At 37.6% G+C, this 25,848-nt stretch overlaps 1 protein-coding gene across 4 annotated transcripts in view; it reads right to left on the bottom strand.

Annotated features, from left to right (window-relative positions):
• Positions 1–818: 818 nt before the first annotated feature.
• SPEF2 (sperm flagellar 2) overlaps positions 819–25,848 on the bottom strand; it is a 146,420-nt gene continuing 121,390 nt past the window's right edge. For 2 of the 4 annotated variants that reach the window (XM_039542960.1, XM_039542952.1), the window contains 8 exons: positions 23,028–23,134; positions 21,472–21,654; positions 17,811–17,903; positions 15,790–15,963; positions 10,544–10,729; positions 10,202–10,324; positions 6,294–6,432; positions 819–1,277 (listed from right to left, as the gene is read on the bottom strand). In XM_039542960.1, the coding sequence (XP_039398894.1) occupies positions 6,343–6,432; positions 10,202–10,324; positions 10,544–10,729; positions 15,790–15,963; positions 17,811–17,903; positions 21,472–21,654; positions 23,028–23,134 (956 nt within the window). In that variant the 3' untranslated portion in view covers positions 819–1,277; positions 6,294–6,342. Of the gene's footprint in view, positions 1,278–6,293; positions 6,433–10,201; positions 10,325–10,543; positions 10,730–15,789; positions 15,964–17,810; positions 17,904–21,471; positions 21,655–22,894; positions 22,996–23,027; positions 23,135–25,848 lie in introns of those variants that run through there. The other 2 variants (XM_039542953.1, XM_039542954.1) reach the window with 2 other exon arrangements.

The following is a 25,848-nucleotide window of genomic DNA, read 5'->3' as shown; positions in this document are numbered from 1 at the left end:
CTCAATAGACAAATAAAAACTATAGATAGTTCCCACCTTGAAGAATTTGCATCCTACATGGTGAAAGTTTAAAACTTGTTGATAAGAGAACAATAAAAAAATAGAAAAGTCATCTTGACAAGCATAATTCCATGAGAACTTTTCCAAAACTTCAACCAGGAGATGCAGTAAAAGTCAATTGGATGGAGAAAAAGGTTGGGCAACTTCTGTAGAGAGAAGAAAGTTTCACCAAGATCTTATTTGGTACTAACAAAGAGTATGTTATACGCAAGTACATGTTGCTCTGTGCTGTACAGAATGCCAGATAGAGCACCATCCCAGATAAACAAAGCCGGAACCTGAGTTGCCTAGAAGATTGTCCTTTCGTACCTGTAATATATAGTATTATTTAATAAATGACTCCCTTCAAGAACTTTGATTCAATGATTCCATATAGCATGACAATTATTTGAAAGTTCACAGAGAAATTTTACTATTTTACTATTGCTCACACTGTGTTCTTGCACTTGAAAATGAGCTTGGAAATATTCTAAAAGGTTGTAATTAGAATTTATCTAGAAATGGTATGTTAAAAATTGAAACATTAGGAAACAAGTGTTAGATATCTCTGCTAATATCAGTAAGTATTACAATTTCCTATACAGGCAAAGAGTCCTGTGGCACCTTATAGACTAACAGAAGTATTGGAGCATAAGCTTTTGTGGGTGAATACCTACTTCATCAGACGCTTTCATATACATTATGGCTTTCATATGTTTCAGATGTTTTGTATACATTATGGCTTTTCAGTAATTTGTCCTCATTTAATTGAGAGAAAATTCTGTTTTCATTTACATTATTAGTTTATTAACTAGAAATTATGAGATGCTATATACAATTAACAAATGTTTGTGTTATATTCCATCAGTATTAACAAAAGATGACTTTGCACATAGGACTGGGAGATGTTCTATTCCTATAAAATTATTAAAGAACATATTACTAGTCAACAACTAAAAATCAGCTTCATTTTATTTAGCAGAATATTTTATCTGAAATAACTAAACTTCTTTAATCAAGTGCACTTTTATTTAAAGCAGAGTATAGATAGCATGTAATATGCTTAATTATTATAGGACTTGACCTGCAATCCTTACTCACATCAGTAGACCACAAGTCCTAATTCCTACAAAAACCTTCCTTACTCTTTAATTTTTTTTTCATATTTTAACATCTTTATATATTTCTCCATCAGTTGATTGTGTCTGTTCATCTCTTTGTAGAATCACTTTAATATCCTACACACAAGAAAATTGAAAAAGTTAAAAGGACATGTCAAGTAACTTTTAGGTCACAATTAAAACTGTCATAGATTAGTAAGTAACAATCTCTGCCTTTTCACAAGCTGACTATCCTATTAATGAGCAGGAGGTGTACGTGTATAACTTGCATTTTGATTGGGATTTAGTCATGTAAATCTCTCTTTCCATATATCAAATAAGATACTCAACATACTCTTTATTTAATTTATTTAAGAAATATTGGCACTGTCACTGGGCTAAGGTTCAATAGAATTTTTTGTAAAGAAAATTACATCTTTTTATTTCATTTGTATAATGCCAATATCACAGCTCCATACTACTGTAACATGATATTATCAGACCAAACAATTACAGGTTAACATGTCATGAATTAAAAAAATAATTGTCTAGTATTACAGAATAAACCAATCACTTCTTTTCCACTATGGAATTGTTATACGTATTGTTCCAAATAAATTAGTATATGGTGTGGTGCTTCAAGCATGCGATGGGGATGTGAAGGTGTACTGCTCTTAATTTATGTCAAATTTGGATTTTAAGTAACCAAATCCAGGAAATTCAGTCTTAAGGCTTAAATCTATCTTCTTATCTAGGCATTGGAGGGTTCTTGAATCAGTGTGTGTTTTGTACTACAAATGCTACAATACCTAGAGAAGAGCTTAGGAAATGGTGGCTGACTCAGAACCTTTCCTTTTGCTGGTTCAATTTTGATAGTTAATCTTTGTGAAAAGACTCTCTTTCCTATTCTATGTAATGTGTAACTAAAATAATAAAAGAAAGTCCCATGTTGATGCCACTGATATATCTGTCTCACTACATATTTGATACAATGGTATGAATTTTCACCATAGATTTTTTATCTATCTGCCTAACTTTGAGTTTCCTAGCGTTCGCTCCACGGCAGTATCTAGGTGCTTCCCTGGTAAGTTAGGTCTGCCTGGTGGTTTCATGAATCTTTTCCTCTTCTTTTCCAAGAGAGGAGGCTCTACTTGGCATGTGAACAAATGTGGCTTTTGTTGCTGTTTTTGTTTTTCCTCTCTCTCTTCCTGTCCCTCCCCCATTAACTAAACTATAAACCAGTGGTTCTCAAACTTTTGTACTGGTGACCCCGACCCCTTTCACATAGCAAAGAAGATGAACAATTAAATTAAAGACATAGTGTACTGAGTTTTCAGTAAAAACATGAACAGCAATCTATTAGCTTTCTAGTGTCTGATATTAAAACATTGGTGATTACAATTTTACCTTAAGCAGAAAACATATGTGAAAAATATTTTTTCCATGTTCTAGGCTAAATCCACAGGTTTTATAAAATAAACCAGAAGTTTAAATACTTCTTTCTCAGCTAATATATTTTGTCCAAATTTTTAAAGTCCAGCTTTTCTCTTTTTTCCAACCACAAAATTACCCATAATTGTTGATAGTCTACTAGACAAAAAGCAGTAAAGCATTTTACTGGCCTTTTGTTTTACAAGTTAGTGATAATGCCTTAGGATTAGCTGGAAGAGTGGTTCAGTTTAAAACAGCCTCTTTTCAGCACAGTGAGTCAGAAACAGACATTTCAGTTCCGGTTATACAGAAATAAAATGTTAGCAAATGGAAGCGTCAGCAAGTTCATTATCAGTACTTATCAGTACCACATGAGGTAAATGCTGATACCAGTTAGTTGTAATGCTTCTGACACTCTAGAATGTGTGTTTTATTACTAAAGTTGTCACTTTAAAATATACAGTTGTGAAAAATCAGTAAAACTGCAAGAAGTTACTATTTGTTATCATGGAAAAAGTGCAGAGGGGCACCTCTGACATGCTGTGTGGGCAGGAAGCAGAAATTCTACATACAAGATTAAAATATATTTGTATAGTATAATATTACTCTAAAAATGAGCAAGGATTCATATGGTCCATGATCTGATGCAGTGAGGAAAATGACAGCGTAGCATTTAAGAAAGCGGTACATGTACAAAGGAAACCTCCTTCTGGGCAACTTCAGTGTATGTAACCAACAATTACAAAAGAAACTAAAGCTCTTAATGACCTCAAATGCACTGCAGAGGTAACTGTTTCTGCTCCTGATCAATAGCTCCAATAGACAGAAATGTGCCTTTCTTCAGTTTGGTGCAAGAATAATATCTCTTGTTATCTGAACCAATGTTTATCATTATTATTAGCAACTGAAGAAAAATATTTTTTCACGTATGTTTACACTTCTTATGTCCTCCTTGATGGAACACATGATGGCGTGAGACCACACACATTGATCTCACTTTTCAAAAATGTACTTAAAGTCCCTTTTAGGAGTTGAGTTAAATTTTCCGCTCCTTGTGCACCAATACACCACACCACACAGAAACGTTTCTCAAGTTTCAGAAGTATCGTGAGCACGGGCGAAGAGTGATTCATCAATGCTCCTCCTGCTCCAAGTATTAAATACCTTATCTACTGTGCGGGGGGGGGGGGGGGGCGCAAGAGGGTGGTGGCAGCTTGCTGTCCTTACTAAGTAGGGACTACAGGAATTGTCCTTATGAATTGAAGCTGGGTATTTCTTCATTGTCAAATGTTATATCAAGTGTTGAATCCATATTAAGACATATGTATGTTTAAAAAACTGCTGCTAATGTAAATGTAAATTTTACAAATGTTACATGAAATGGTCTATGTAAACTCTTTGGGGCAGGGACTATCATTCCCTGTACATTAGTACAATACCTAGCACAATGGTACTATGAATTTAACAAGGCCTCTAGGTGCTACTGATATGTAGATGTTTAATAATAATATTAAGTTACAATTACTTTAGGAGGAGCAGCCTGGAAGGAAGTGCCTAAATAGTTACATTTATTTAAAATATACGTGTGTGTGTGTGTACACACACACACACTGCGTGTGCTGGTGACAAGTGTAGACTGACAACACTAAAGAATGAAGTTGTCTAATAAGCCAAAAAATGGGTAGGTTGTGACAGAGAGCTTGCTCCACAGTTCTAATCTGGACAGAAAAGGCCAGAGATACAACGGTAATAAAACCTTTGTGTCTAGTCAGTCCTTGGTCTTTGTGCTGAGGCTAACAAAAAGGGTACCAAACAGAGATGGTGATTTATGATATGGTTACTGGTCCACAAGGAATTGGCCTGAGCCAACAAACTCACTTCAAATAGGTCAGCAAACATTTTATCAGAGGATAATTATTTTTGATCAAGATACCATTGGTTTGATTTGAACTGGTGACCCAGAAGTGGTAACCAGTTTCCTAAGCCAGCTAGTGCTCCAACATGTATATTTTAAAATCCTGAATTTTATACTTAAAAGAAAATATTTCATCTATATCAACCTAAATATTTTTCTGCAACTAGTGTTTATGACAGCAGAAGTAGCAACATTTTAACCTTAGAAACCACACCCTAGCTTTGCTATACTTATCTTGCAAAAGATCTCGAAATAGCAGCACTGCGGTTGAACTTCATTTTTTATAAAGATTTTTATATTCACTTGAGGATATATGGAAAAATCTTTTATGTTAAAACTACTGTATTCTTAATTTTGCTTCCTTGGAAAAGGGAAGTTTACCTACCTATCAAATGTAGTTCTTTGAAGAGGTTGTATGAATAGAACTACATTCCTGAGAGCACATGTGTTTTGGACACTGTGGTCAGAATTCTATGGAAAGGATATAGTGGCCACAAGGACCATGAGTATGCTCCTTCATGAATACGCACAATTAAGGCAAAGTTGTATAAGGAGCTATGACCTTAGGGCAGGTCTACACTAAGGGCGGGGGTCGAACTAGGGTACGCAAGTTCAGCTACGTGAATAGCGTAGCTGAATTCGAAGTACCCTAGTTCGAACTACTCACCCGTCCAGACGCCGCGGAATCGAAGTCCGCGGCTCCAAGGTCGACTCCGCCACCGCCGTTTGCAGTGGTGGAGTACCGGAGTCGACCGCGGCGCTTCCGGAGTTCGAACTATCGCGTCCAGATTAGACGCGATAGTTCAAACTCCGAGAAGTCGAACTCACTGCGTCGACCCGGCTGGTAAGTGTAGACTAGCCCTTAGTTTTTTCCCACTTGATCAGAATTTTAAAGAAAGATTCCAAAGAATTGGAGATTGTGGAACCACACCTGTAAATACTGTTACTGGATGTAACTTTGCTTTCTTTTTCAGTACAATGAGTACAGATCACCATGTCCATTGAGATTAATTAGCAATCAAAACCCTCGAAAGAGAAAAGACTGAGGGTAATAGTTAAATAAAGATTTCAGGTCTGCATCAAGACAAGTCAAGCTGCCAAGTCAAGATATGCATGTATCAGATCTAACTGCCAGATCAAGAGATAAATGTATTACTTGAGCTCCGGACTGTCTTATGTATCTTCAGAAATAAAAGTATTCCTGAGACATGCTGCAGAAGTAATTTTGGTTTAGAGACTATGTCCTAAGACCCTCAGGTACTATGCAAGTTTGCATATATCGTTTGATCTTCTTAGGCAAACTTTGGAGATTGTGCCACTTCTGAACTTAACCTGTAAGCTACAAACAATGTAGGCAATTTATATATATTTAGTACTATCAAGACAGCTGCTAAGAAATGTTAACATAATTTAAAAATCTGAGCTCTAAGTTATGTAATAGCTTCTCTTGGAAGTGAGTGAAGTTTAGGTTAGACTTCTGGGAGGTTAGCAGTTTAGTTAAGATGGAAGAAACAATGTTGGTTAACAACTTATTTTGGCCTTGGTTACTATAGTCCTAGCTTCCTATGCTCCTCCTTGCACAGATGGTCCAACAGTGGGAGAAGTTTGTCCCACAAACAGAAATAGTATTTCATCAGCAATGTCTGATCATTTGCAATGCACAATTATCCATCACTGGCAATTTTTAAATTAAGATTGGATTGGTTTTATAAGATATGTTCTAGTTCAAAAGCAATTATTTTGGGGGCGTTCTATAGGCTCTGTTATATAGGAGATCAGACTAGATGGTCACAATGGTCACTTCTTGCCTTGGAACCTATGAATCGTAGACTTGCTGATGATTTGCTGCTTAGCGCATCAATAGACTTCGCCTACTTCTCCTTTGGCACTGATCTGAAAGTTCTCCCTGGCTTGGTTCTTTTGTTGGCAGTTAAGACTACTAGTGATCTAGAAGCAGGATGCCAATAAACAGAAGAAGAGGTCCGTGTAGCTTGAAAGCTTTTCTCTTACACCAGCAGAAGTTGGTCCAATAAAAGATATTGCCTCACCCACCTTGTCTCTCTAATATCCTGGGACCAACATGGCTACAATAACATTGCAAACACTGAAAAAAAAATTACATTTATATTGGGATACTTGATATTACTTACCTCTCCTCTTTGATACAACTGGCATATATGCAGGTGTGAGCCACAGGTCTTCAGGAGACCTTTGTTTATTGTACATGTTACTATGCCTTTCTGGTTCAACTGTAACATAATGAGTGATCAGCTAATCTCACCTTGACCCACCACAAATTCCATATTCAGAGCTTCCACATTATATCCACACAGGTTTTTAAAGTTCTAGAAATCATCAGATGGTGTAGTAAAGAAGATCCTACATTTGCATTCAGGGAGAAAGACTGATTGGTCTTCTTAGGATCCTGATCATCTCCATTTACATCTGAAGAACCAGAACGCTTATCGATGTACTATGGACTGTAAATACACTCAAAGTTTTCTCAGGAGGGAAAGAAGTTGAAGGAGCTGACTTCTCAGATATCTTCACATGGAGACCTTCCCTTGGAAAACTGACTCCTAGTAGTTCTCATAACAAATTTTTTGGTGGCCTCAGAGTACGACCACCAACTCCTGCTGGTGGCCACTCTGATAATTTTTCCTAAAATACTTAATTAGATTTAGGAAAAACAAATAAGTATCCACATATGCATGTCCAAATCATCGTAATTTATTTATGTGGGTTTTGTTTTTGAAGACTCAATAATAAAAATAATGTACAGTGGTCTCTATTCTTTACTGGATTTACTTAACAGAACAGAAACACAAATAAGGTGCTTTACACTTTCTTGCCTTTTTTGTTATTGTTTTTGTTGTTTATTTGGTTGCTTTTTATTTTTAGACTTGCTAGTTAGTAAGTCTGCTGCTATGAAAAGTGATACTTGTATGTTAATATCACTTTTCACAGCCTCCCAGCTAGCTACTAAGTCTGTTGTGAAAAGTGATATTAACAAACGTACAAATATCACTTTTCACCGCAGATTTACTCAGCCATGGAAAGCCCAGGGACAAATTAAGCCCTGAATGGGCAGGTGGGTAGGGAGACATCGGGGTCAGTGGCAATGGGGGGATGGATGGGAGGACAGGGGAGGCACCAGGTGCCAGGGGCAATGGGGGGGAGTGTGAGCCTGGGCCAAAGCCACCACCATAGAGCCAGAGCTGGGGTTTGGGGCCGGAGCCAGGCCCAAGCCCGGGGGCCGAGTCTGAAGCCTCATGGCCAGGGCCTGAGCCTGAAGCCTTGCAGCCAGATCCCAGGGCCCGAGCCCGAAGCCCCACGGTCAGATTCCAGAGCCCGAAGCCCCACGGTCAGATCCCAGGGCCCGAGCCCGAAGCCCTGTGGCCAGGGGATGGAACCCGCCCTGAATGGCTGAAGCCCAGGGCTGGAGAAGGCAGTGGGGGCCAGATGTGACAGAGAAGTGGTGGTGAGCTTGGGGCTGAAGTTCATTACCATGTGGTTGGGAGATGGAGCCTGAAACCCCACAGATGGCGTCTGGGGCCTGTGGAAGAGACCAGGGCCCCTGGCCAGAGCCCAAAGCCCTGCGGCTGCAGCCTAAATCCCCACAGCTGCATCCTGCCTTCTGCCATCCAGGGATGAAGCCCAACCCCACTGCTCCCAGGAAGGTGGGGAACTCACCGGCTGCCTGCTCCTCCACTTTGTGTCTCCAGAGGGGGGCAGGGTTCAACCCCTGTTGGCAGCCCTGGGGGAGGGGCCACTGCTTCTCCCCCCCTCCCCCCCAAATCAGTACCCAGGAGGCTGTGACCACAAGAAAAGCCCCTGGTGGTCACATGCGGCTATGGTGGCTATATTTGAGAAACACTGTCCTAAAAGGTAGAGCCTATAAACTCTAATATGGCCGAAGAATACAGGTGGGTAATCTCAGCTTTCAATAACCTAGTTTACCATCAGAAATGTGCGACAGACACCAAACCCTAAGTTTAAATGAGGAAGGCTAGTCAATGGGGAGTGTCTCAGATCTGAGAATCCCCAGGTGAGTCTCACACTCCATTGCATCAGGCACAGAGGCTGATCCAGAGAACTCTCAAATGTGAACCACCAGTTCTGAAGAAGCATGCCAAACTGGAGACCCTTGTGGAGTAATGGGCAAAGGAAAATGGAAAACAAATAGTTCCTTCCCATAATTCAACCACAGTGCAAAGGATAAATAGCATCTTCCAGTGAAACAGACCCAGAGCCTAGAGCCAATGCACTTATTTAGCACCAAGAGCTAAGGCTGTGGCAAATCCACTCCTGGGCTGAAATTTTGTAGGGCCATATTTTCACTTACTCTAAGGCCACTTTACTGCAGTCTGGCAGTGAAAAGTGACTGGAGTACCAATAGGAAACTGGCCTAAACTGACCAAAGTTGGAGTAAAGTGACAGAGAGAGGTCTTTTTGAACTAAAATATAGTTATAAGAAAATGTTTTACTTATATAAGCACCATGGAGCCAAGGAATTCCCTCTAATCAGTTAACTGGACCTACAGAATTGCTTATTTCAGGTTTTTTATCCTTGTTAGTTATAACAGGCCAAATTATTTTTAAAATGGGAGGACATGGGCATTTAAGGAATATCAAAAATAAATTTATTTTAATTGGAAGCTTCTAATGAAATAAGTTTGCCAATCCTTTTATATTTTTCTGTTCTGGAGAGCACTTAGAAACTTATTGAGTGGCATCACTGCCAACACATGGACCATCATCATTAATACAACTTGTTGGGATGTGGGGTTTTACTATCACACCGCTGGGTCCTTTCCCTTGGCATGAAGAATAGTTTTACTGAACAAGATGAAGAGAAGGCAACTGATCATCTCCTAAAATGTGAACCAGAGGTGCCTGTTGTTCCCCGTCCTAATGGGCCCATTTTAACCAGTTTTTTTCTTGTTTATTTGGATAATGTGGATTCAGGTAAAGCATTCTGGTAGCTTTATGTACAACAATCTGACACAGCTGTTTGTTTTGTGTTGCCTTACTCAAGACAATGGCTAAATGCCACAATCTTGCTCAGTATTTAAACCTTAACACTAAAGTAGCAATGTTTTTTGTATTTACATAGCATGTTTTTATTTTTTAAATACTTAATTTTTTATGTTATTTATAAGGTTTCATTCATATGGCATCCTATACTAAATAGAAGTGAGTAGATTATCTTATCCTTAATGACTTATGGCCAGAACATGCCATTAAGACACTAACTATGTAGGAGGTGGAGCGAAGTCACTCTACCCAAGAAGGAGCTTAGAGAGACTGTACCTTAGCAGGCACAGTCCCTCCATTAGATCTCAAGCACACAGGAGGAATGTGCATGTTGCACCATACTTTTAGCTGGCCTTGCCAGCTCTACCTGGCCAACTCTAGGATCAGTCTTTTCCCTGCCCGCTTTTGAGTGACTTGTGCCCATGGGGGTGATCATCTCTCCTCTGAGTGCATGTATGTCCCTTGTGCATGGGGAAAGGTATGGCTCCTTGCACCTTCTCCCACACCAGGCACCCATGCAATGGCCACACACAATCTGGACTGAGCAATCTGTAATGCCCATAAAGAGTCTACACTTCTGAATTTGAAGTATTTCTTACCATTAAATTTAAATTTTTAGAATAGTACACATTGCAGATTTCTGTACATTTACAAAGTAGACACAAAACGAAATACTTACAGGAAGTTTGTACCCCTGGTAGTTGTTAATCAAGTCCTGAATGAAAGGATGCTTCAAAAGAATGGTAACTGGAATGGGTTTCAGATCCTCAGAGCCCAGTTCCTCGTATATTTTTCTGAAATGCTTCAAGAAAAAAAATCTTGCTTCATTTATTAGGAAAACTGAAAAAGAATCACTTCATAAAACAGATATTACAGTGTGTATTTCTAGAAGATATTCTTGCTGAGGGGTTAAAACATTACTTTAAAAATATGCTGTTAACATAATTACAATGATGTGCTTAATCTAAATGTTGTCCTTATATTGCAACAGATAGAACTTTCTTTAGCTTAACCAACCAACCTTATTATTACTGCCTGCCTTCTGCTGACTACTGAATCTATGATTGTCACCAGCTTTACTTCCTTCGTGATGGAACACTCTTTGTAGAGTTGCAATAGAAATTCTTCCCTCATCTGTGCAATACAAGATTTCTTCTTTTTCCACCAAAGGTTCCTCCTTTATCAGCATATCAGTGTGGGAAAGAGACTGGGGAAAGAAAGCATTTATATATTATGATTCAGTGGTAAGTGGTCTAGCACTTAGTCATACATTTCAGTTTGACATTTATTAAGAATCATTGAGGATATACTTCCAAATATCCATTCTTATGATGGAAATAACCATACACAAACAAAAACAGTAACTGGAATATATGGCTTTTGAGAGTAATGGGTACCCACAACTCCTGTTGATATCAGTGGAAGTTGTGAGTACTCAGCCAGGATCAGGTCCAAAGCCCTGTTATAGTAATATCTTTCAGAACACTGGAGGAAGTAGCTGCTTTCAAAATAGTCTTAACTATATATATAGATGTAAACTGCTATTTGCTTTATTGTGTTTTTAATATTGTGTTCTTCATATTAATCACTAATTTACATTAGGGACTGCTAGACCAATACAAATGACAGAATTTTGTGAATTAGACTATAGGGGAAGTCCTCTGGGGATGTTCACATGATGAAGGTAAGAAGGGATTCTTCTACTCCAGGCCATTGAGCCACTCCATGAAGGCTACATTAGCCAAATGGTTGCAGTAGCCTTGTCAGGCCTTGGCATGGAAATGGGAAAGGAGAAAGATCAGAATTTTTGGTTTTTGACAGGTTTAGTATAAAGGAGTGGTGGGACATCCATGAGGCAATATCAGATACAGGAACAGAGGAGAGCCCGGGTGAAGAGGGAAGGCCAGGAGTAGAGATTTGTGAGCACAAAGGTGACTGATGACTTAGCTACCTCTAGATAAGATTGCCCAACACACTCTGTCTAGGGCTAACCATTAAGGCTACAAAGACATTCCAAATAATTCAACATTCAGCCCATTTTTTTATTAAGAGAGATTCTTGAGAGTATATCACATTAGTAGTATGCACCTTATACTGGCTTCCTCTCCAATATAGGAGGCTCAGGGTCTTTGTTATCTTTGCCCTGAACAGCTCAGAGCCCATCTTTCTTTCTCCCTACCTCCAATTAGCAGGGGTTTTGTTACTAATAGAACCCCAGGGCAAAACTCTTGGGACTTGGTTTTTGAGCGTTTTCAGTGAAAGACCCTCAGCTGTGGAATTCCTTACCACACAAAATCAAAATGTGTTTGAGTCTGGCAATCATTAGAATGGGATGCAAGATGCAACTGCCTGTTCAAGCCTTCCATCAGCAGCAACATTTGCGCTATGGCACAGCAGTATGTCCTTGGAGTATGCAACAGCTGACTGTAAGTCCTTAAAATGCCAGCATAAAACAAATGAGCTGAGAGTATGTTCTGTTTGAATACATGAGACACACTTGGAGAAATGATGCTTCCCTTAAATTTACTATATATGGCAACTAGATATTGTGGAGATTGGCATGTTTGAAACATCTAGCAGAATAGGGTGTTTTTCTGATTTCTTTATCCGAGTAAACTATTTTTCAAATCTCCAAACTTTCTTGCCTTTTAGCTGGTGTCACAACATAACTTTTTAGTTTTAATTTTACTTTTTTTAGTGGAAAGGGAGAAACAAATAAGTGAAAAAATTAGCTAATTAAAGTCTAACAGTTGACATAATCCTTTATCAAATAAACATACGTATCCATGTGCTTCAGTACAAAGATAATTGACTTGATAGACTAAAAGAAGTATTTATTGGGTAAATACATATTCCAGCACATGTGTTTAAATCATAACTTCTACTAACTTCTCTTTATAAACGATATCCAAATTAGACATGGATGCTAAAGTAACATCATTTATAACTGGTGTTATTTTTAAAAAAGTTATGTAAAAACAAAGTAAGGACTTCAAAATTCTCTTATAAGCCTTTTTACTTCACAGAGTTTGACTAACTTAAATATACCCTTCTACACCACAACTATAGCTCACAATGTATTTTTTATTCCATTCCTGTTGGTGGTTGTTGAACATATTGGGTGACATTTTGGACCAGAAGTCAGTGGCAAAACTCTTCCCGACTTTTGTAGAATAGGATTTCAGCTATTCACTCTTTTATATATTTAACACTACTAATAAACTGTAGATGTATGCAAAGAAGAATGTAAGCTGAAGGGATATTCTGAAAGAATGTTTTTCCAGCACTGCAATTCTTTGAACACTAACTCATAAAAACAAAGTTGTTATAACAAGTGAAACTGTTTAAAACCTGATGTTATCTAAAAGAAAAATATCTGTCTCGATACTTCTGTGTCCCCTGACTACACTAACGAAGCACCTCACAAACAATAATGTAGTGCCTCACAAACAGAATGCATCCCTCAACATCCCTACCTATGAATATATACAATAACAAAGGAAAGGGGGGAAGGAAAGGGCTAATTAGAATTTTGGCAAGCCAGACTTCAGGCTTTCCTCTGCTTGATATCAAGAAGAATAATGTACTGAGGCAGTAGAAAGCTGCCCCTATGTTTTATAACTATGAACATTATTGTTTTTAGTTATACATGAAGAACTGAGTTACAAAGAGATTAAGTGACCTGTCCAAGGTAACACAGGAAGCCTGCAACAAAACCAAGTCTGAACTCTGATAGCTTTAACCACCAAGAAATCCTTCCTCTATCTTCAACTAGCAGCCAACTAGGGACAATGTCAATCTTCTTTTACAATCTAAATTCTCCATAAATTCAGTAAAAATACCATGTGTTTTGCAAGATGTTTATCCTGAAATTACAGAAACTATAATTAAAAATGTATTATCATGCAACTATGCATTTGGAAATGTCTACTTTATATTAGTATTAGCTTTACATTTATTTAAAATGTAAACTACTCAGAAAAATAACTCAAAAAATGGGAGAGTTCCACATTTATAGTGTCTCAAAGATTTTCATATTAAGTATTCTCACCTTACAAGTAAAAAGTTTTTTTCCTCCTTAACTGCCAGTCTTTCAGACTCTCCCTGGGATCTTAAAAGTCAAGCTGTGTTCTTTACCAAATGTAAGATTCTGCTTGCAAATTCTGGCCTCAGTTATACTTGCGCTCCCTTTTCCCAAAGCTGTACTGGGTCTACAGTACTAACAGGGGTAAAGAGTAGTAAAAAAACTAATTTTTGTCACAAAAGTGAGAAGATGTGACTATGAATACACATGGGGTAGATCTGTGGAACAAAACAATGCCATTTTTATACAATAACTTTTCAGAGTCGAACTGCAGTTTAAGTAGGTTAAGGAAGTAGTAGTCACTGTGGTTGTGCAAGTGTGGTGAGAGATTTCATCATGTGTACATGTACTGAGCTCTTTAAAAGGTATGAAAAGAAATACATTGTGGCATTCATACCTTAAAAGATCAGTCATGATTTTTATACGTTTGTAAAAAGAGTACAAAGTAATCAGTATTGTATGGAAAGCTTTGGGTCATTAAAGACTGGGAAAACAGCTCAGCACACTAAAGAAATACGAACATAGTTCAAAATGTTGACTTCATTTAATATGTCAATATATTCATAATAGTCTTGAACTTTCAGACTGAACTTTGCCATAAATGACTGAACTTACAGCAATATGTTACTAATCCATCTGACTAACAGGTGAACTGAAATATTTGAAAAACCATACCAAAATAAACTTTTTAAGATCCCCAAGAAACATACCAGAAAAAAAAGTTAATAAGAATGGTAATGATACTGTGATTGGGGTCCTAGTGGGGGCTAGCTGTGGTCACTCAATTAGGGTGAACTGCAAACAATGAGGCAGCCAAACTCCAAAAAGCTGGTGGATATTCCAATACTTAGATTTACCAAGCCAGCATAAAACAGCTTCTTTATTACCTTACTGGTCACTCAGAAGTCCAAACAACACAGTTCCCTTTAAGTGATCCAGCCTCAAGCCTCCATCCAGGTACTCACGTCAAATATAATGAAAATTTCTATAAATCTTATTTCATCATATAAAAGAAAAGGTTCTACCAATCCCAAAGGATCGGACATATTACCTCCCAGGTTAATGAATGTTTCAGATTTTACCCAAATACATGCTACAGACAATTCTTATTAACTAAACTAAAATTTAGTAAAAAAATGAGAGAGAGAGGGTATGGTTAAAAAGATCAATGTACATAAAGACATGAGTTAAATTCATTTAGGTGCAGATTCATAGCAGAGATGGTGAGCTTTGTAGCTGCAATGAGTTCTTTCAGAAATAGTTCATATTTATAGTCCAATGTCCAAGTATAATATTCAGGGCGTACCAGCATAACTGGGACCTCAGTCTTGTGACTCAAACTTCCCCTGATGAAGCCTAAGCAGATCTGAGATGACAGAATCAGAATCCAAAGATCTTTTATACAATTTCATGTCTTTTGACGAGTTGGAGTTCCTCAGAGAACAAAAGGTAATTAGGATGACTCTGAAGGAGGTCCATCACCGGTACTTAGCTATACGAATTAACATTAGGCCATTTGCTTGTTCCTCCACCATTCACAGTACATTTCAAAGAAAGATGAATACTGAGATAGCCCATGTTTACAATTCATTTAAATGCTAGGATCTTCTTTTGACTTCAGAATTTTCAGAATACAGCATAGACTGGGACTGTTAATTATATTGTCGACCCTACTCATATATATGTAAATAGACAAAAACACAAACATTATCTCCCCACATGTCTTTTGAAGGTTATTTATTTTGCAGGATTTTTAACTCTTTCTAGCCATGTGTCACAGATACATTGAAAAAAAAATTGTTTTGCTTATAACAGCAATAGTAACAACCACGATGCAGTTTATCTACTGGGGATTAATAGCTAGCTGGCTTTAGTGGTCTGAGGTTAGACCAAAAGATGCCCTCAATTTTCCTGTACTGGACATTTATTACCAGGAAATGCCCTGCAATTGTGTTATTGCTCAAGGAATAGATCCTCATAGCCTTACTCATATTGAGAAGCATCTTATTTTGAGTATTTGTACTGAAGTTGGTATTGTGTAGTCAATAGTACTATTTCTGAAGAAAGTTGCTACCCAAAATGAGTAAGTGTATCAGAATCTGACCCTAAGTCATCAGACCAGACATTATAACTTGCCAGCACCATTATGGCTCTATTTACTGATTCATATAATCACATTTTACCACATGTGGAGGAGAAACTTCTTTTCTTCTTCGGATGTACGTTCCCGTAGCAATACTAAGCGCTCGGTATACTCCCTCAACAGCATCAGGATGTGAAGCAAAATAAAGCAGCATCTTAGTGTAGTCAAGTTGTGAGGGATCTTTTCTGACATCAGCAAATAAAAGAAAGAAAAACTAGAAAAGGAAAAACATTTAAATTAATTCCTGCAAAGGATATTTGGCCAATTTAAATCAAAAGTCTATAGAGGACAGGATTAAATGTATATGCAAGATAGTGACTGCTGAAGAGAAATATACTTTCAGAAAGAGTGTTGCGATCCTATGGGAAAAATCAAGAACATCTACATTATAATATTTTGTTTTCAGCAGTGAAGATTCTCAAAAAACCAGTAGGAATCTGTAAAATCTCATAAAAAAGTTATGATGTTTTAACTCTTCTTTATACATACATTATGTCTCTCTCTATGAATATATACACTATACTTAAAATTAATGGGTGCGAGATTCATCTTTCTATTCTCAGGTTTTTCTTATTTTTTATTGCAAGTACGTTTTTTTCTTTTCTTAAAAAAAGTTATTTACTCAAAACTTTTGCTCCCAAAAGTTGTGTTAATTATCATTTTTATACTGTGCACCAAGAATTTGTTGCATAGCTCCCTTCATCAATAATAAAATGTATTCACCACAAACTATACTGAAAGCAGTATCCTCGAATAGGTGTCAAATTGGAAAAAACAGTGATAGTCTTCCAATGTCTTATGTAAAATTAGGTGCTGCCCAGTCCTGACCAACATGAGACAGCATTCATAGTAGCTTCTACAGAAAGGATTGTCTCTTTTTGTGTGTGTGCTGTAATGAGTAGTGACAATTAGATAATCTAGCCTGTATATCACCAGCCATTAAATTTCAACCAGTTACCATTATATTAAGACCAATAACTTGGGTTAGACTAAAGCATTTCAACCCTCTGGGACTAAACTGCTGTGTGCTACAGGCAGAAAAGAGGGGATACTGAGGTGCCAGCAATGTCTGAGGCCTTTGCAATAAATTATCATAATTAGGTTTAGGAATGAACAAAGCATTGAAGTACATGGGATTGGTTTTTTCCTCTCACAGCTACTGTTTCAGGCTGTCTGCAGATTGAACCAGGCATCACTGTGTCACTTTATACCCAATTTACATTTTGAAATGGTTGGGTTGTTTTGTTTTGTTTTTTTTCAAATTTAAGGGCTAGAGTTTGGGCTAAGGTGTCAAAAATGGGTGCCTAAAGTTATGCTATTAAATACACCTATAGCTGCTTAAATACATGGCCTGATTTTCAAATGTTTTGAGCATCAAGTGGTTCTGACTGATTTCTCTTTGATTTAAGTGCCTAAATATGGATTCAGAAGTCTAACGTTAGACACCCAGTTTTTAAATCTTGGACTTAATTTTTAATAAATGAAAGCTTAGATTCTGGAGCATAAGATGGCAGCCACCACAAAAAAATACTGATTCAATGAGCCATTGTTATTCAGCTCATTTCAATTCCTTATTATATTTTCATTACTGTTATTTAATACTTGTATGGTGCAATTGCTTAGAGGCCTCAACCAGGTCAGGGCCCTGTTGTGATTAACACTGTATAGATGTAGAGTAAATGACAGAGAGTTTAAAGTCTAAAAGACAAGACCTAGCAAAACTGGAGAGACAAACAAGTGTGCCAGAGTGTTTGGGAGAAGTAACAAAAATAATAGGATGCCGTTGTACAGATTAACAGATGTATTGAAGCATGAGCTTTCGTGGGTGAATACCCACTTTGTCGGATGCATGCTATCATGTTATCAGTGATAGCTATGGTCATTTATGACTCAACTGCTCCCAAGAACTTCTTTTATAGTTTTCTGGAAAGAAATAATGGCTAGGTAAAATAAGTAGGCATTAACATTGCAAAAGAAGAGGTCATGCGAACTGAGAAAAAGGACCATTGTGTTAAAAATGACAAATGATACCTTAAATTATTTACAGTTTTCAATAGTTACCATTATAAGATGCTCCTGTCTATTAAAAGGCAAAGGCTCTGTAGGATTTTCTGGCATTTTTAAATCTTCACTGCCTTTAAACCATAAACCAACCTAAAAAAAAAAAGTTACTGAGTTTCATCCCCTTAAAAAAAAAGGGGGGGGGGACTGGACTGTTCTGTTCTAAAATCACAGAAAGAGCTAGGGTGACAAAGTATAAAATCTGTCTCTGCATTTATTCAAGTTCAGAATTTGTTGTTGTAAGTAACAATCTGCTTAATATGAATAATTTAATTAGATACTTGGACACTTTGCAACAAAATCTTTTCATGAGCAAGTAAATACTGAATGTTATGGTAGCAACTCGAACCTTATACTGCTACTATCTACATAAGAATGAATTTATATCTAGAGATTCCCCTGAAAATACCAAGCATTGAAACTTTATTCTTTTTGCCTATACCTATGGGTCAATTGTGGATTTACTAAATGCCTCTTCATATAGTTGCACTACCCCAGGAGCAGACTAGGAAGCTGTTTGTGATGCAGAATTGCAATCTGCCTCTTGGTTTCCCCCTTCACCAGATGAGGTGTGCCCTTTGCTAGCCCTATAACTGACACACTGTACATCCTCCTGATGCACCCATAAAACTGTGCTGGGTGGGATTTTGGGAGGCAGAGGCAAGGCTTCTCATTCCTGCCTCGCTCTCAGTCCATACACTGGGGGAAGGTGCCCATAATGGCTTATGGAGGTCAGCAGCAAGAAGTAAGGGGACACCTTATAAGCCATTCCTCTACTGCATGGGCATGCAGGACAAGCCACAATCTAGTCCCTACTTGTTATGGACCAAAACTTGCACCTTTTATTTAGGCAAAATTCCCAATGATATTTTAAAATTCATTTTGGTCAGTAGCCTGTTTATGGAAAATGTGTGCATATAGATATAATGTCAGAATATTCTTGTTTTTAGTCTCACTGAGGTTTATTTTTTTCATAGTTTGCTTCTTGGAATAGCAACATATAGAGTAAATAAATGTGATTGTCATGACATTGTGAGTATGAAATAGAGAATGAATCTTGTTTAAACTTTTATAAACCTTATTTTCAATTAAAAATAATATTCGGAATATATTTCTCATTGGATTAATAGAACAATATGGGCATTTTCAAGCCGTCTAGATAATACCTGTAAATTTTCAGAAATGTTGACAAAAGACTGTATAGCCTATCAATGTATACACAAGTTCAAATCTTATTGGGACTGTTTTTTTATTAAAGCTTCTTCATGTCCTTTTCTCCCCTTTTAGGTGAATCATTACCTTTTCCACCATTCACAACATACATGGTCTGCATTTTAATACAAATATTTTTGCAAGAGTCAGAGTTAATATACAGCATTAAGCTGTTTTTTCAAAAAAACAGGAAGTGCCAAGAGAATTTCAAAGGGGAAAAATTGTTAAAATAAATTTCTGTACTGGATGCTTTCTATAGACAGGTTAGTAGGGAGAATTCAGCAGGTAATTTAGAGATTAAGTGGATTTTCATGTTAGCTTTGCAGGTCCTCCTTAACAAAGAGTTCAGTGGCTTTTCTTTACAGATAACACATCCTTACATGGCTGAACAGCTCTTTTACCAACTCAGTGCTATTGCTCTTTTCTTACTTTCCGGACTGTAACTACTGACTCATTAACTCTATAGTGCATTCTGTTCTACAGATGATGACTCGGTAATTCTACATCAAAGAGTTAAACATGTAAAAGTGACTAAACATCTGTAAATGTCAAAGAGAAGGATATGAAGTTTGTAAAGGGTAGCTTTAAATACAGTGAGGCAAATTCTGAACTCCATTTCCCCATACAATCCCATTGATTTCAATGTAGTTTCAAGGTGTAACTGAGAGCAGAAATGCCTATTAATTTCAAACTTTGTCTGTCAGGAGAATTGTGTGTTGGTTTTCATAAGTCTGAAAAACTCCTGATTACATTTTCTCCCATGCGTATTTATGTTGTAAAATTACAAAAATTGCAATATACAGTGCTGTCTGTTAAAATCATTGGATCTCTGTGGTATGATTGTGGTATCCTAAAGGCGTTTGGAGGTGTTCTGCAGAATTTAATAGACTTTGGGTAAAGTTTTCAAAAGCAGTTAAGTAATGAAGCCTAAGATCCATTTTCAAAAGTGACTTAGGTACTTAGGAGTCTGGTACCGACTTTTGATGAGTCTGAGGCTCCGAAGTTACTTAGGGTACGTCTACACTGCAATTAGACACCCGCAGCTGGCCTGTGCCAGGTGATTTTGGGCTCTAATCCTTCCATGCCTATATACAGCCATAGTATTTACTGATGAACAGCTCTTGGTTCGTGCTATGTTCTCTGCAATAGAAGAGTGAGACAGGTGGAATCTAGGTCTGGAATAACACATCTTTACCTTTTAGCAGAAAATTTTATAGCGCTAACATATTAATTAGTTGAGCTACATTTCTTAAGGGATTTAAAAAAAAAATCTGCAAAGATCATTCCATGCAAGAAAGTACTTGGTGGAAGGGAGAGGAAAAGATGAGAATGCTACATTTTTAGCACTAAATTATAACAGTCTTACCCTTTGTAAAGAATACCTTTTTACCTCAGTAAACTTAGTTTTGTTTTGCTAGTTCAGACACATTGACATGGCTGCAGGGCAACTGCTAGAATGTTCATACTTCATAGCACTCATATCAGATGCTGAGTTAAAAGGATGTTCAAACTAGCATCCTGTGTCAAAAATGCTGCATTAACATTCTGTTGACTTTGGAGCTGTTGGTATATTTTTAATCTCTAGTACCTCGGTGAAAAATACCACAATAATGTGTAGGTGGGTGCAACATCTATAGCTACACCTTTTTGTGACTTTTCCTACTCTGGCAGGGTTAGTTTCTTTTCAAATGTCTTGGGACACTTGCTGCTGGAAGGTAGTTGGATCAGTGAGACTTTGGAGAAAGAAATTCTGAAAATCACAGGCTTCTGGAATTATATTGCCAATGTTTAATTTTGCAAGAGGAGCAGTACAGATGCCTGTGAAAGGCAACTGCTGCCTTCCCCAAAATTCTTTTACTTTCATGAAACCTCCCTTCCCAAAAACCTTGCTGAACTATGCAAAACAAAGACCCAAATTAAAATTTTCTTATGCATTTGAACCAAAGAATCTTGTAATTTCCCACTCACTGCAGGATGAAAAATCAATCTTCATTTGCAAAAATTGTTTATTTAACTAAGTCAAGATAAAATTACAGATATTTTACAGCTAAAGTAGAGCTGTCAAAAACAAAAAAAAATCTGGATAAATTAAAAAGAATAAATAACAAGAATCAAATAACAGTCTGTCAGTTTCTGATTTTCTAGAACAGGAGGATTTTCATTAGAAACTAGTTCCCAAGGAAAGAGAGAAATGAATGTACAGAGTCCACCTAATTAATCAGATCTTGTTATTAAAAACTGTGAATGCAATTTGCAAATATTGGACTCAATCTAGCAAAGTTTCTTTGTTTTCTCTGCATAAGACAAGTTTCACCAAAAGGGATTCCCAAAATACTAAAACTATTAAAATTCAGACTGAGTTTATAAAACAAAATGAACAAAACGAATAATACGCCTTTTGATTAAAATATACAAAATAATATTATTCAAAAGAAGAAACAATTATAACCTGATTATAGTATTCCTGTGTAACAAAGCCTGATCCAGCTTCATCAACAGCCTTAAAGCTGTGCAGGGTATTAAGGAGCTGTATCACAGAGGGAACTGGCCATGGTTGAGCTGCTGTTAATAAGAATCTGCGCCAATCAATAAGTTCTGAGTTCACCATTAATGTAGTTGCCAGATTTTGTAACTATAAAAATAAAATTATAAATGTTTGGACTACAGTTGTGTGTAAGAATATACATTTCTTACATAATTAAAATAAAACACAATACAATTTTATACAATTATACAGAATGAATTTTCTTAACTCTGACAGAAGATAGCCATCAAACCCTGACTCTCCACTTTTAGACACTTAGCATCAGATTGTGCCATGTCTTAATGTCTACCCGATATAATGCTGTCCTCGGGAGCCAAAAAAATCTTACTGCGTTATAGGTGAAACCGCGTTATATTGGGTTGTGTTATATCGGGGTAGAGGTGTACCTAAGAATGTGTTGCGGGATACATAAATAGATACACGTTTTATATTAGTGATGTAAGTAATCCTCCATTCAGCCTGCATGCATGTCAACTACTAACAACACTACTACTAACATACACTAACAACAAACTGGACATCTGACTCATATTCTTTCTATTTAATTTCTTTACTATAAAAAAAGAGAGATGTATGGCCTGATTGCAAGAGGTACTGAGCATCTGCAATTCCAATTTTTAAGTCAATTGGAGGTCCTGTTGCTCAGAACCTTTTAGGACTGATCAGGTACTCAGTGAAATTCACCCATCAGCAAAGAGCCCACACAAAATTCTATGTACCACTTAAGTCTCAATTAAAGCCTTAATGTTAACCCTCTTTCACTGTAAGTGCATTTTATCCTCTGATATTAAGCCTTTTCCTAGAAGAATCCAAATTTGCTAAATCTGGTAATCCTCCTTATCCCATAGTCTTGGACACATGTGCTGTTAATAAAAACAATCATTTGGAAAATTTAATGTTCACACAGAAAATACAAGAATCTTGGAGAAACGTATTTAACACTACGCAGGTCCAACCTCTTATTCCCATATCTTGGATTTACAGTTGAATAAAGAGCAAAGATGGTCTTGTGGTTAAGCACTGAATTGACCCAAGAGCTGTAGGTTCTATTTGCAGCTCTGCCATTGAGTCTACTTCAGTCTTGGGCAAGTTCCTTAATGTCACTGTTTCTCAGTTCCCCCTCTGGAGATAATTCCTATCCCCACAGTGGTGTTGTGAGAATAAATTAATTAATGTCCGAAATGCTCATATACTATAAGTGAGAAAAGCATAAATAAATAGAGTAATAATATACAGATTTAAATCTTGTCATAGCTGCATTCACAAACTTACTCTTATAGAAAGTAATTGATGGAAGTAATATCTGGGAAGGTCCTTTAAAATTATTTGTTTTGCTTCCTTATGGTAAGAATAAGGCCACATTTACTATGTATAGCCCAGAACTGCATATTCACCAGCCAAACTGGCAAAATGTTGAAGTGATGAGATCTACAGAAATGAAAATATCAATTAAAACTTACATCTGAAACTGTGAGGTGCATCCATACATCAGGAAGGCTGTTTGTTCCAAGGTTCAAAGTAATCAAGTCAAGAAGAATGTCAATAAATATTTTATTTGATATTAAACCTAGTGAAAAAATAAAAATGTGTCAAATGGATAGCAAAAGACATATTTGCAATTTCTGAATGGGAATATTGGTATAAAATAAACTATATTTCGAGTATTTACTTCTATGATTACAGAAAAATTACTTGTACTATCAGTGTAGTTCACAAGAGTATCCTCTGTTGTTCCCACTCTTACATTTTTATATATAAAATATACACATGTTGTGAATTACACCACATGTATGCTCCTGATAACCCATTTTATAGCCACCTGATAAACTTCAGAACCATATGATAAATTGCATTTATTTTGCATGTTTGACCTCTTTGCCTGTACTATGATCACTAATCCATCTTTGACTAGATTACATTGACAGTTAATAAGTAGAGAGGCCATCACAGATGCTAGCTGCCACACACCAACAGTCTTGTATATGAATATCACTATCGCTACCAATGCTTTCTTTTTGATTGATAAGACCTACATTCTTCAGTTTAGGTTAACTAGAAAACATCAGATGCTTACTCTTGAAAGCAAGTAGATATGAAAGAATGGAACTTTAGAGGAGACCACAATACATTTGCAGAAAATTCCAGCTACAGTTAAATAATTTAACTTTATTTCAAAATAAAAATTCTTTATGAAAGCCCAGCTTTTGAAAATTGTAGAAAGAAGTTTTCTAATGAAATTAAAAGAAAAAATTACTATGTCTATTTATCTTTGATAAACAAGTAGGTACTTTTATTTGAATAAATAGAAAATTGAGATTATATGCAAAAATTTCACATTTAAAAAAGGAAGACTGTGGTTGCTGAGGTAAATAAGACAGATGAATTGAGCCCCTCAGTTTAAAGTTGGATTTTGAGACACAGACAAACTAGATTAGGATTTATTGTTCAATCACTGTTCAGGCAATAAAATTTAAAATATGGAGTGAGCCTCATATGACTTCAGTTTTGAGAGGCAAAACCATGCTTCTAGAAGACTGGATTTTCATAGGGCCTCTAAGTGACATCTTCACCAAACACCATCAGAAAAATAGCTATTTCCTTACATTTCTCTTAGCCCTGGGTCTACACTACGGGGTTAGGTCGAATTTAGCCACGTTAGGTCGATTTTAAAATGAATGCATCTACACAACCAAACTCGTTCTGTCGATCTTAAGGGCTCTTAAAATTGACTTCTGTACTCCTCCCTGGCGAGGGTCGAATTTGGAGTAGTGCGGACTCAATTCGACGGTATTGGCCTCCAGGAGCTATCCCAGAGTGCACCGATATGACCGCTCTGGACAGCATTCTGTCCAGAGCGAATTCTGTGAACTCTGATGCACTAGCCAGGTACACAGGAAAAGCCCCGGGAAATTTTGAACTTCATTTCTTGTTTGGTCAGCGTGGTGAGCTCAGCAGCACAGGTGACCATGCAATCCCCCCAGAATCGCAAACGAGCTCCAGCATGGACCAAAAGAGAAACACTGGATCTGATTGCTGTATTGGGAGAAGAATCTGTGCAGGCCAAACTCCGATCAAAAAGATGAAATGCTAATATATATGCCAAAATCGCACAGGGCATGGTGGACAAAGGCTACAACAGGGACACACAGCAGTGCCATGTGAAAGTTAAGGAGCTCAGGCAAGCCTACCAAAAGACAAAGGAGGCAAATGGTTGCTCCGGGTCAGAGTCCCATACATGCTGCTTCTATGATCAGCTGCATGGCATTCTAGGGGCGGGACCCTACCACTGCCCCACCACTGTCCGTGGACACCAGCAAGGGGGGAGTCTCACGCAACAAGGAGGAGAATTTTGTGGATGAGGAAGAGGAGGAGGAGGAGAATGCGCAGCAGACAAGCGGTGAATCCATTCTCCCCGGCAGCAAGGACCTTTTCATCACCCTGGAGCCAATACCCTCCCAAGGCGGGATCCCCGACCCTGAAGCTGGAGAAGGCACGTCTGGTGAGTGCACATTTGTAACTACAGTACAGGGTTTAAAAGCAATAGTGTTTAATGTGTGATTTGCCCTGAAGAATTGGGATGCATTTGCAGCTAGTACAGCTACTGGAAAAGTCTGTTAATGTGTCTGGGGATGGAGTGGGAATCCTCCAGGGACATCTCTATGAAGCTCTCCTGGAGGTACTCTGAAAGCCTTTGCAGAAGGTTTCTGGGGAGGGCTGCCTTATTTCATCCTCCATGGTAGGACACTTTACCACACCAAGCAAGTAGTCTGGAATCAATGCAGCACAAAGCATGGCAGCAAATGGTCCTGGGTTTTGGTCACATTCAAGCAACATTCAGTCTATATCTTTCTGTATTAGCCTCAGGAAAGTGATATCATTCATGGTCACCTGGTTAAAATAGGGGAATTTTTGTAAGGGAACAGTAAAAACATGCTGGGCTGTTTGCACTTGGCTAAAGGGGATCATTCTGGAGAATAGCCCTGCGGTGGGGGAAGGGGTGAAGGCATCAAGGAGAAACACACACAACTGTCACACCGTAGCCTGGCCAGTCATGAAACTGGTTTTCAAAGCCTCTCTGGTATGCAGCATGCCTAGCTGTGCTCTTCTAATAGCCCTGGTATCTGGCTGCTCAAAACGGCTGCCAGGCGATTTGCCTCAACGTCCCACCCCACCATAAATATCTCCCCCTTACTCTCACAGATATTATAGAGCACAGCAAGCAGCAATAACAATGAGAATACTGGTTGCGCTGAGATCTAACCTAGTCAGGAAACAGCACCA

The sequence above is a fragment of the Mauremys reevesii genome, linkage group 6, assembly GCF_016161935.1.
Source record: "Mauremys reevesii isolate NIE-2019 linkage group 6, ASM1616193v1, whole genome shotgun sequence".
NCBI classification, from domain to species: Eukaryota; Metazoa; Chordata; order Testudines; family Geoemydidae; genus Mauremys; species Mauremys reevesii.
Note: the sequence above shows the minus strand (reverse complement) of the source record. Positions and strands in the feature narration are given on the sequence as shown.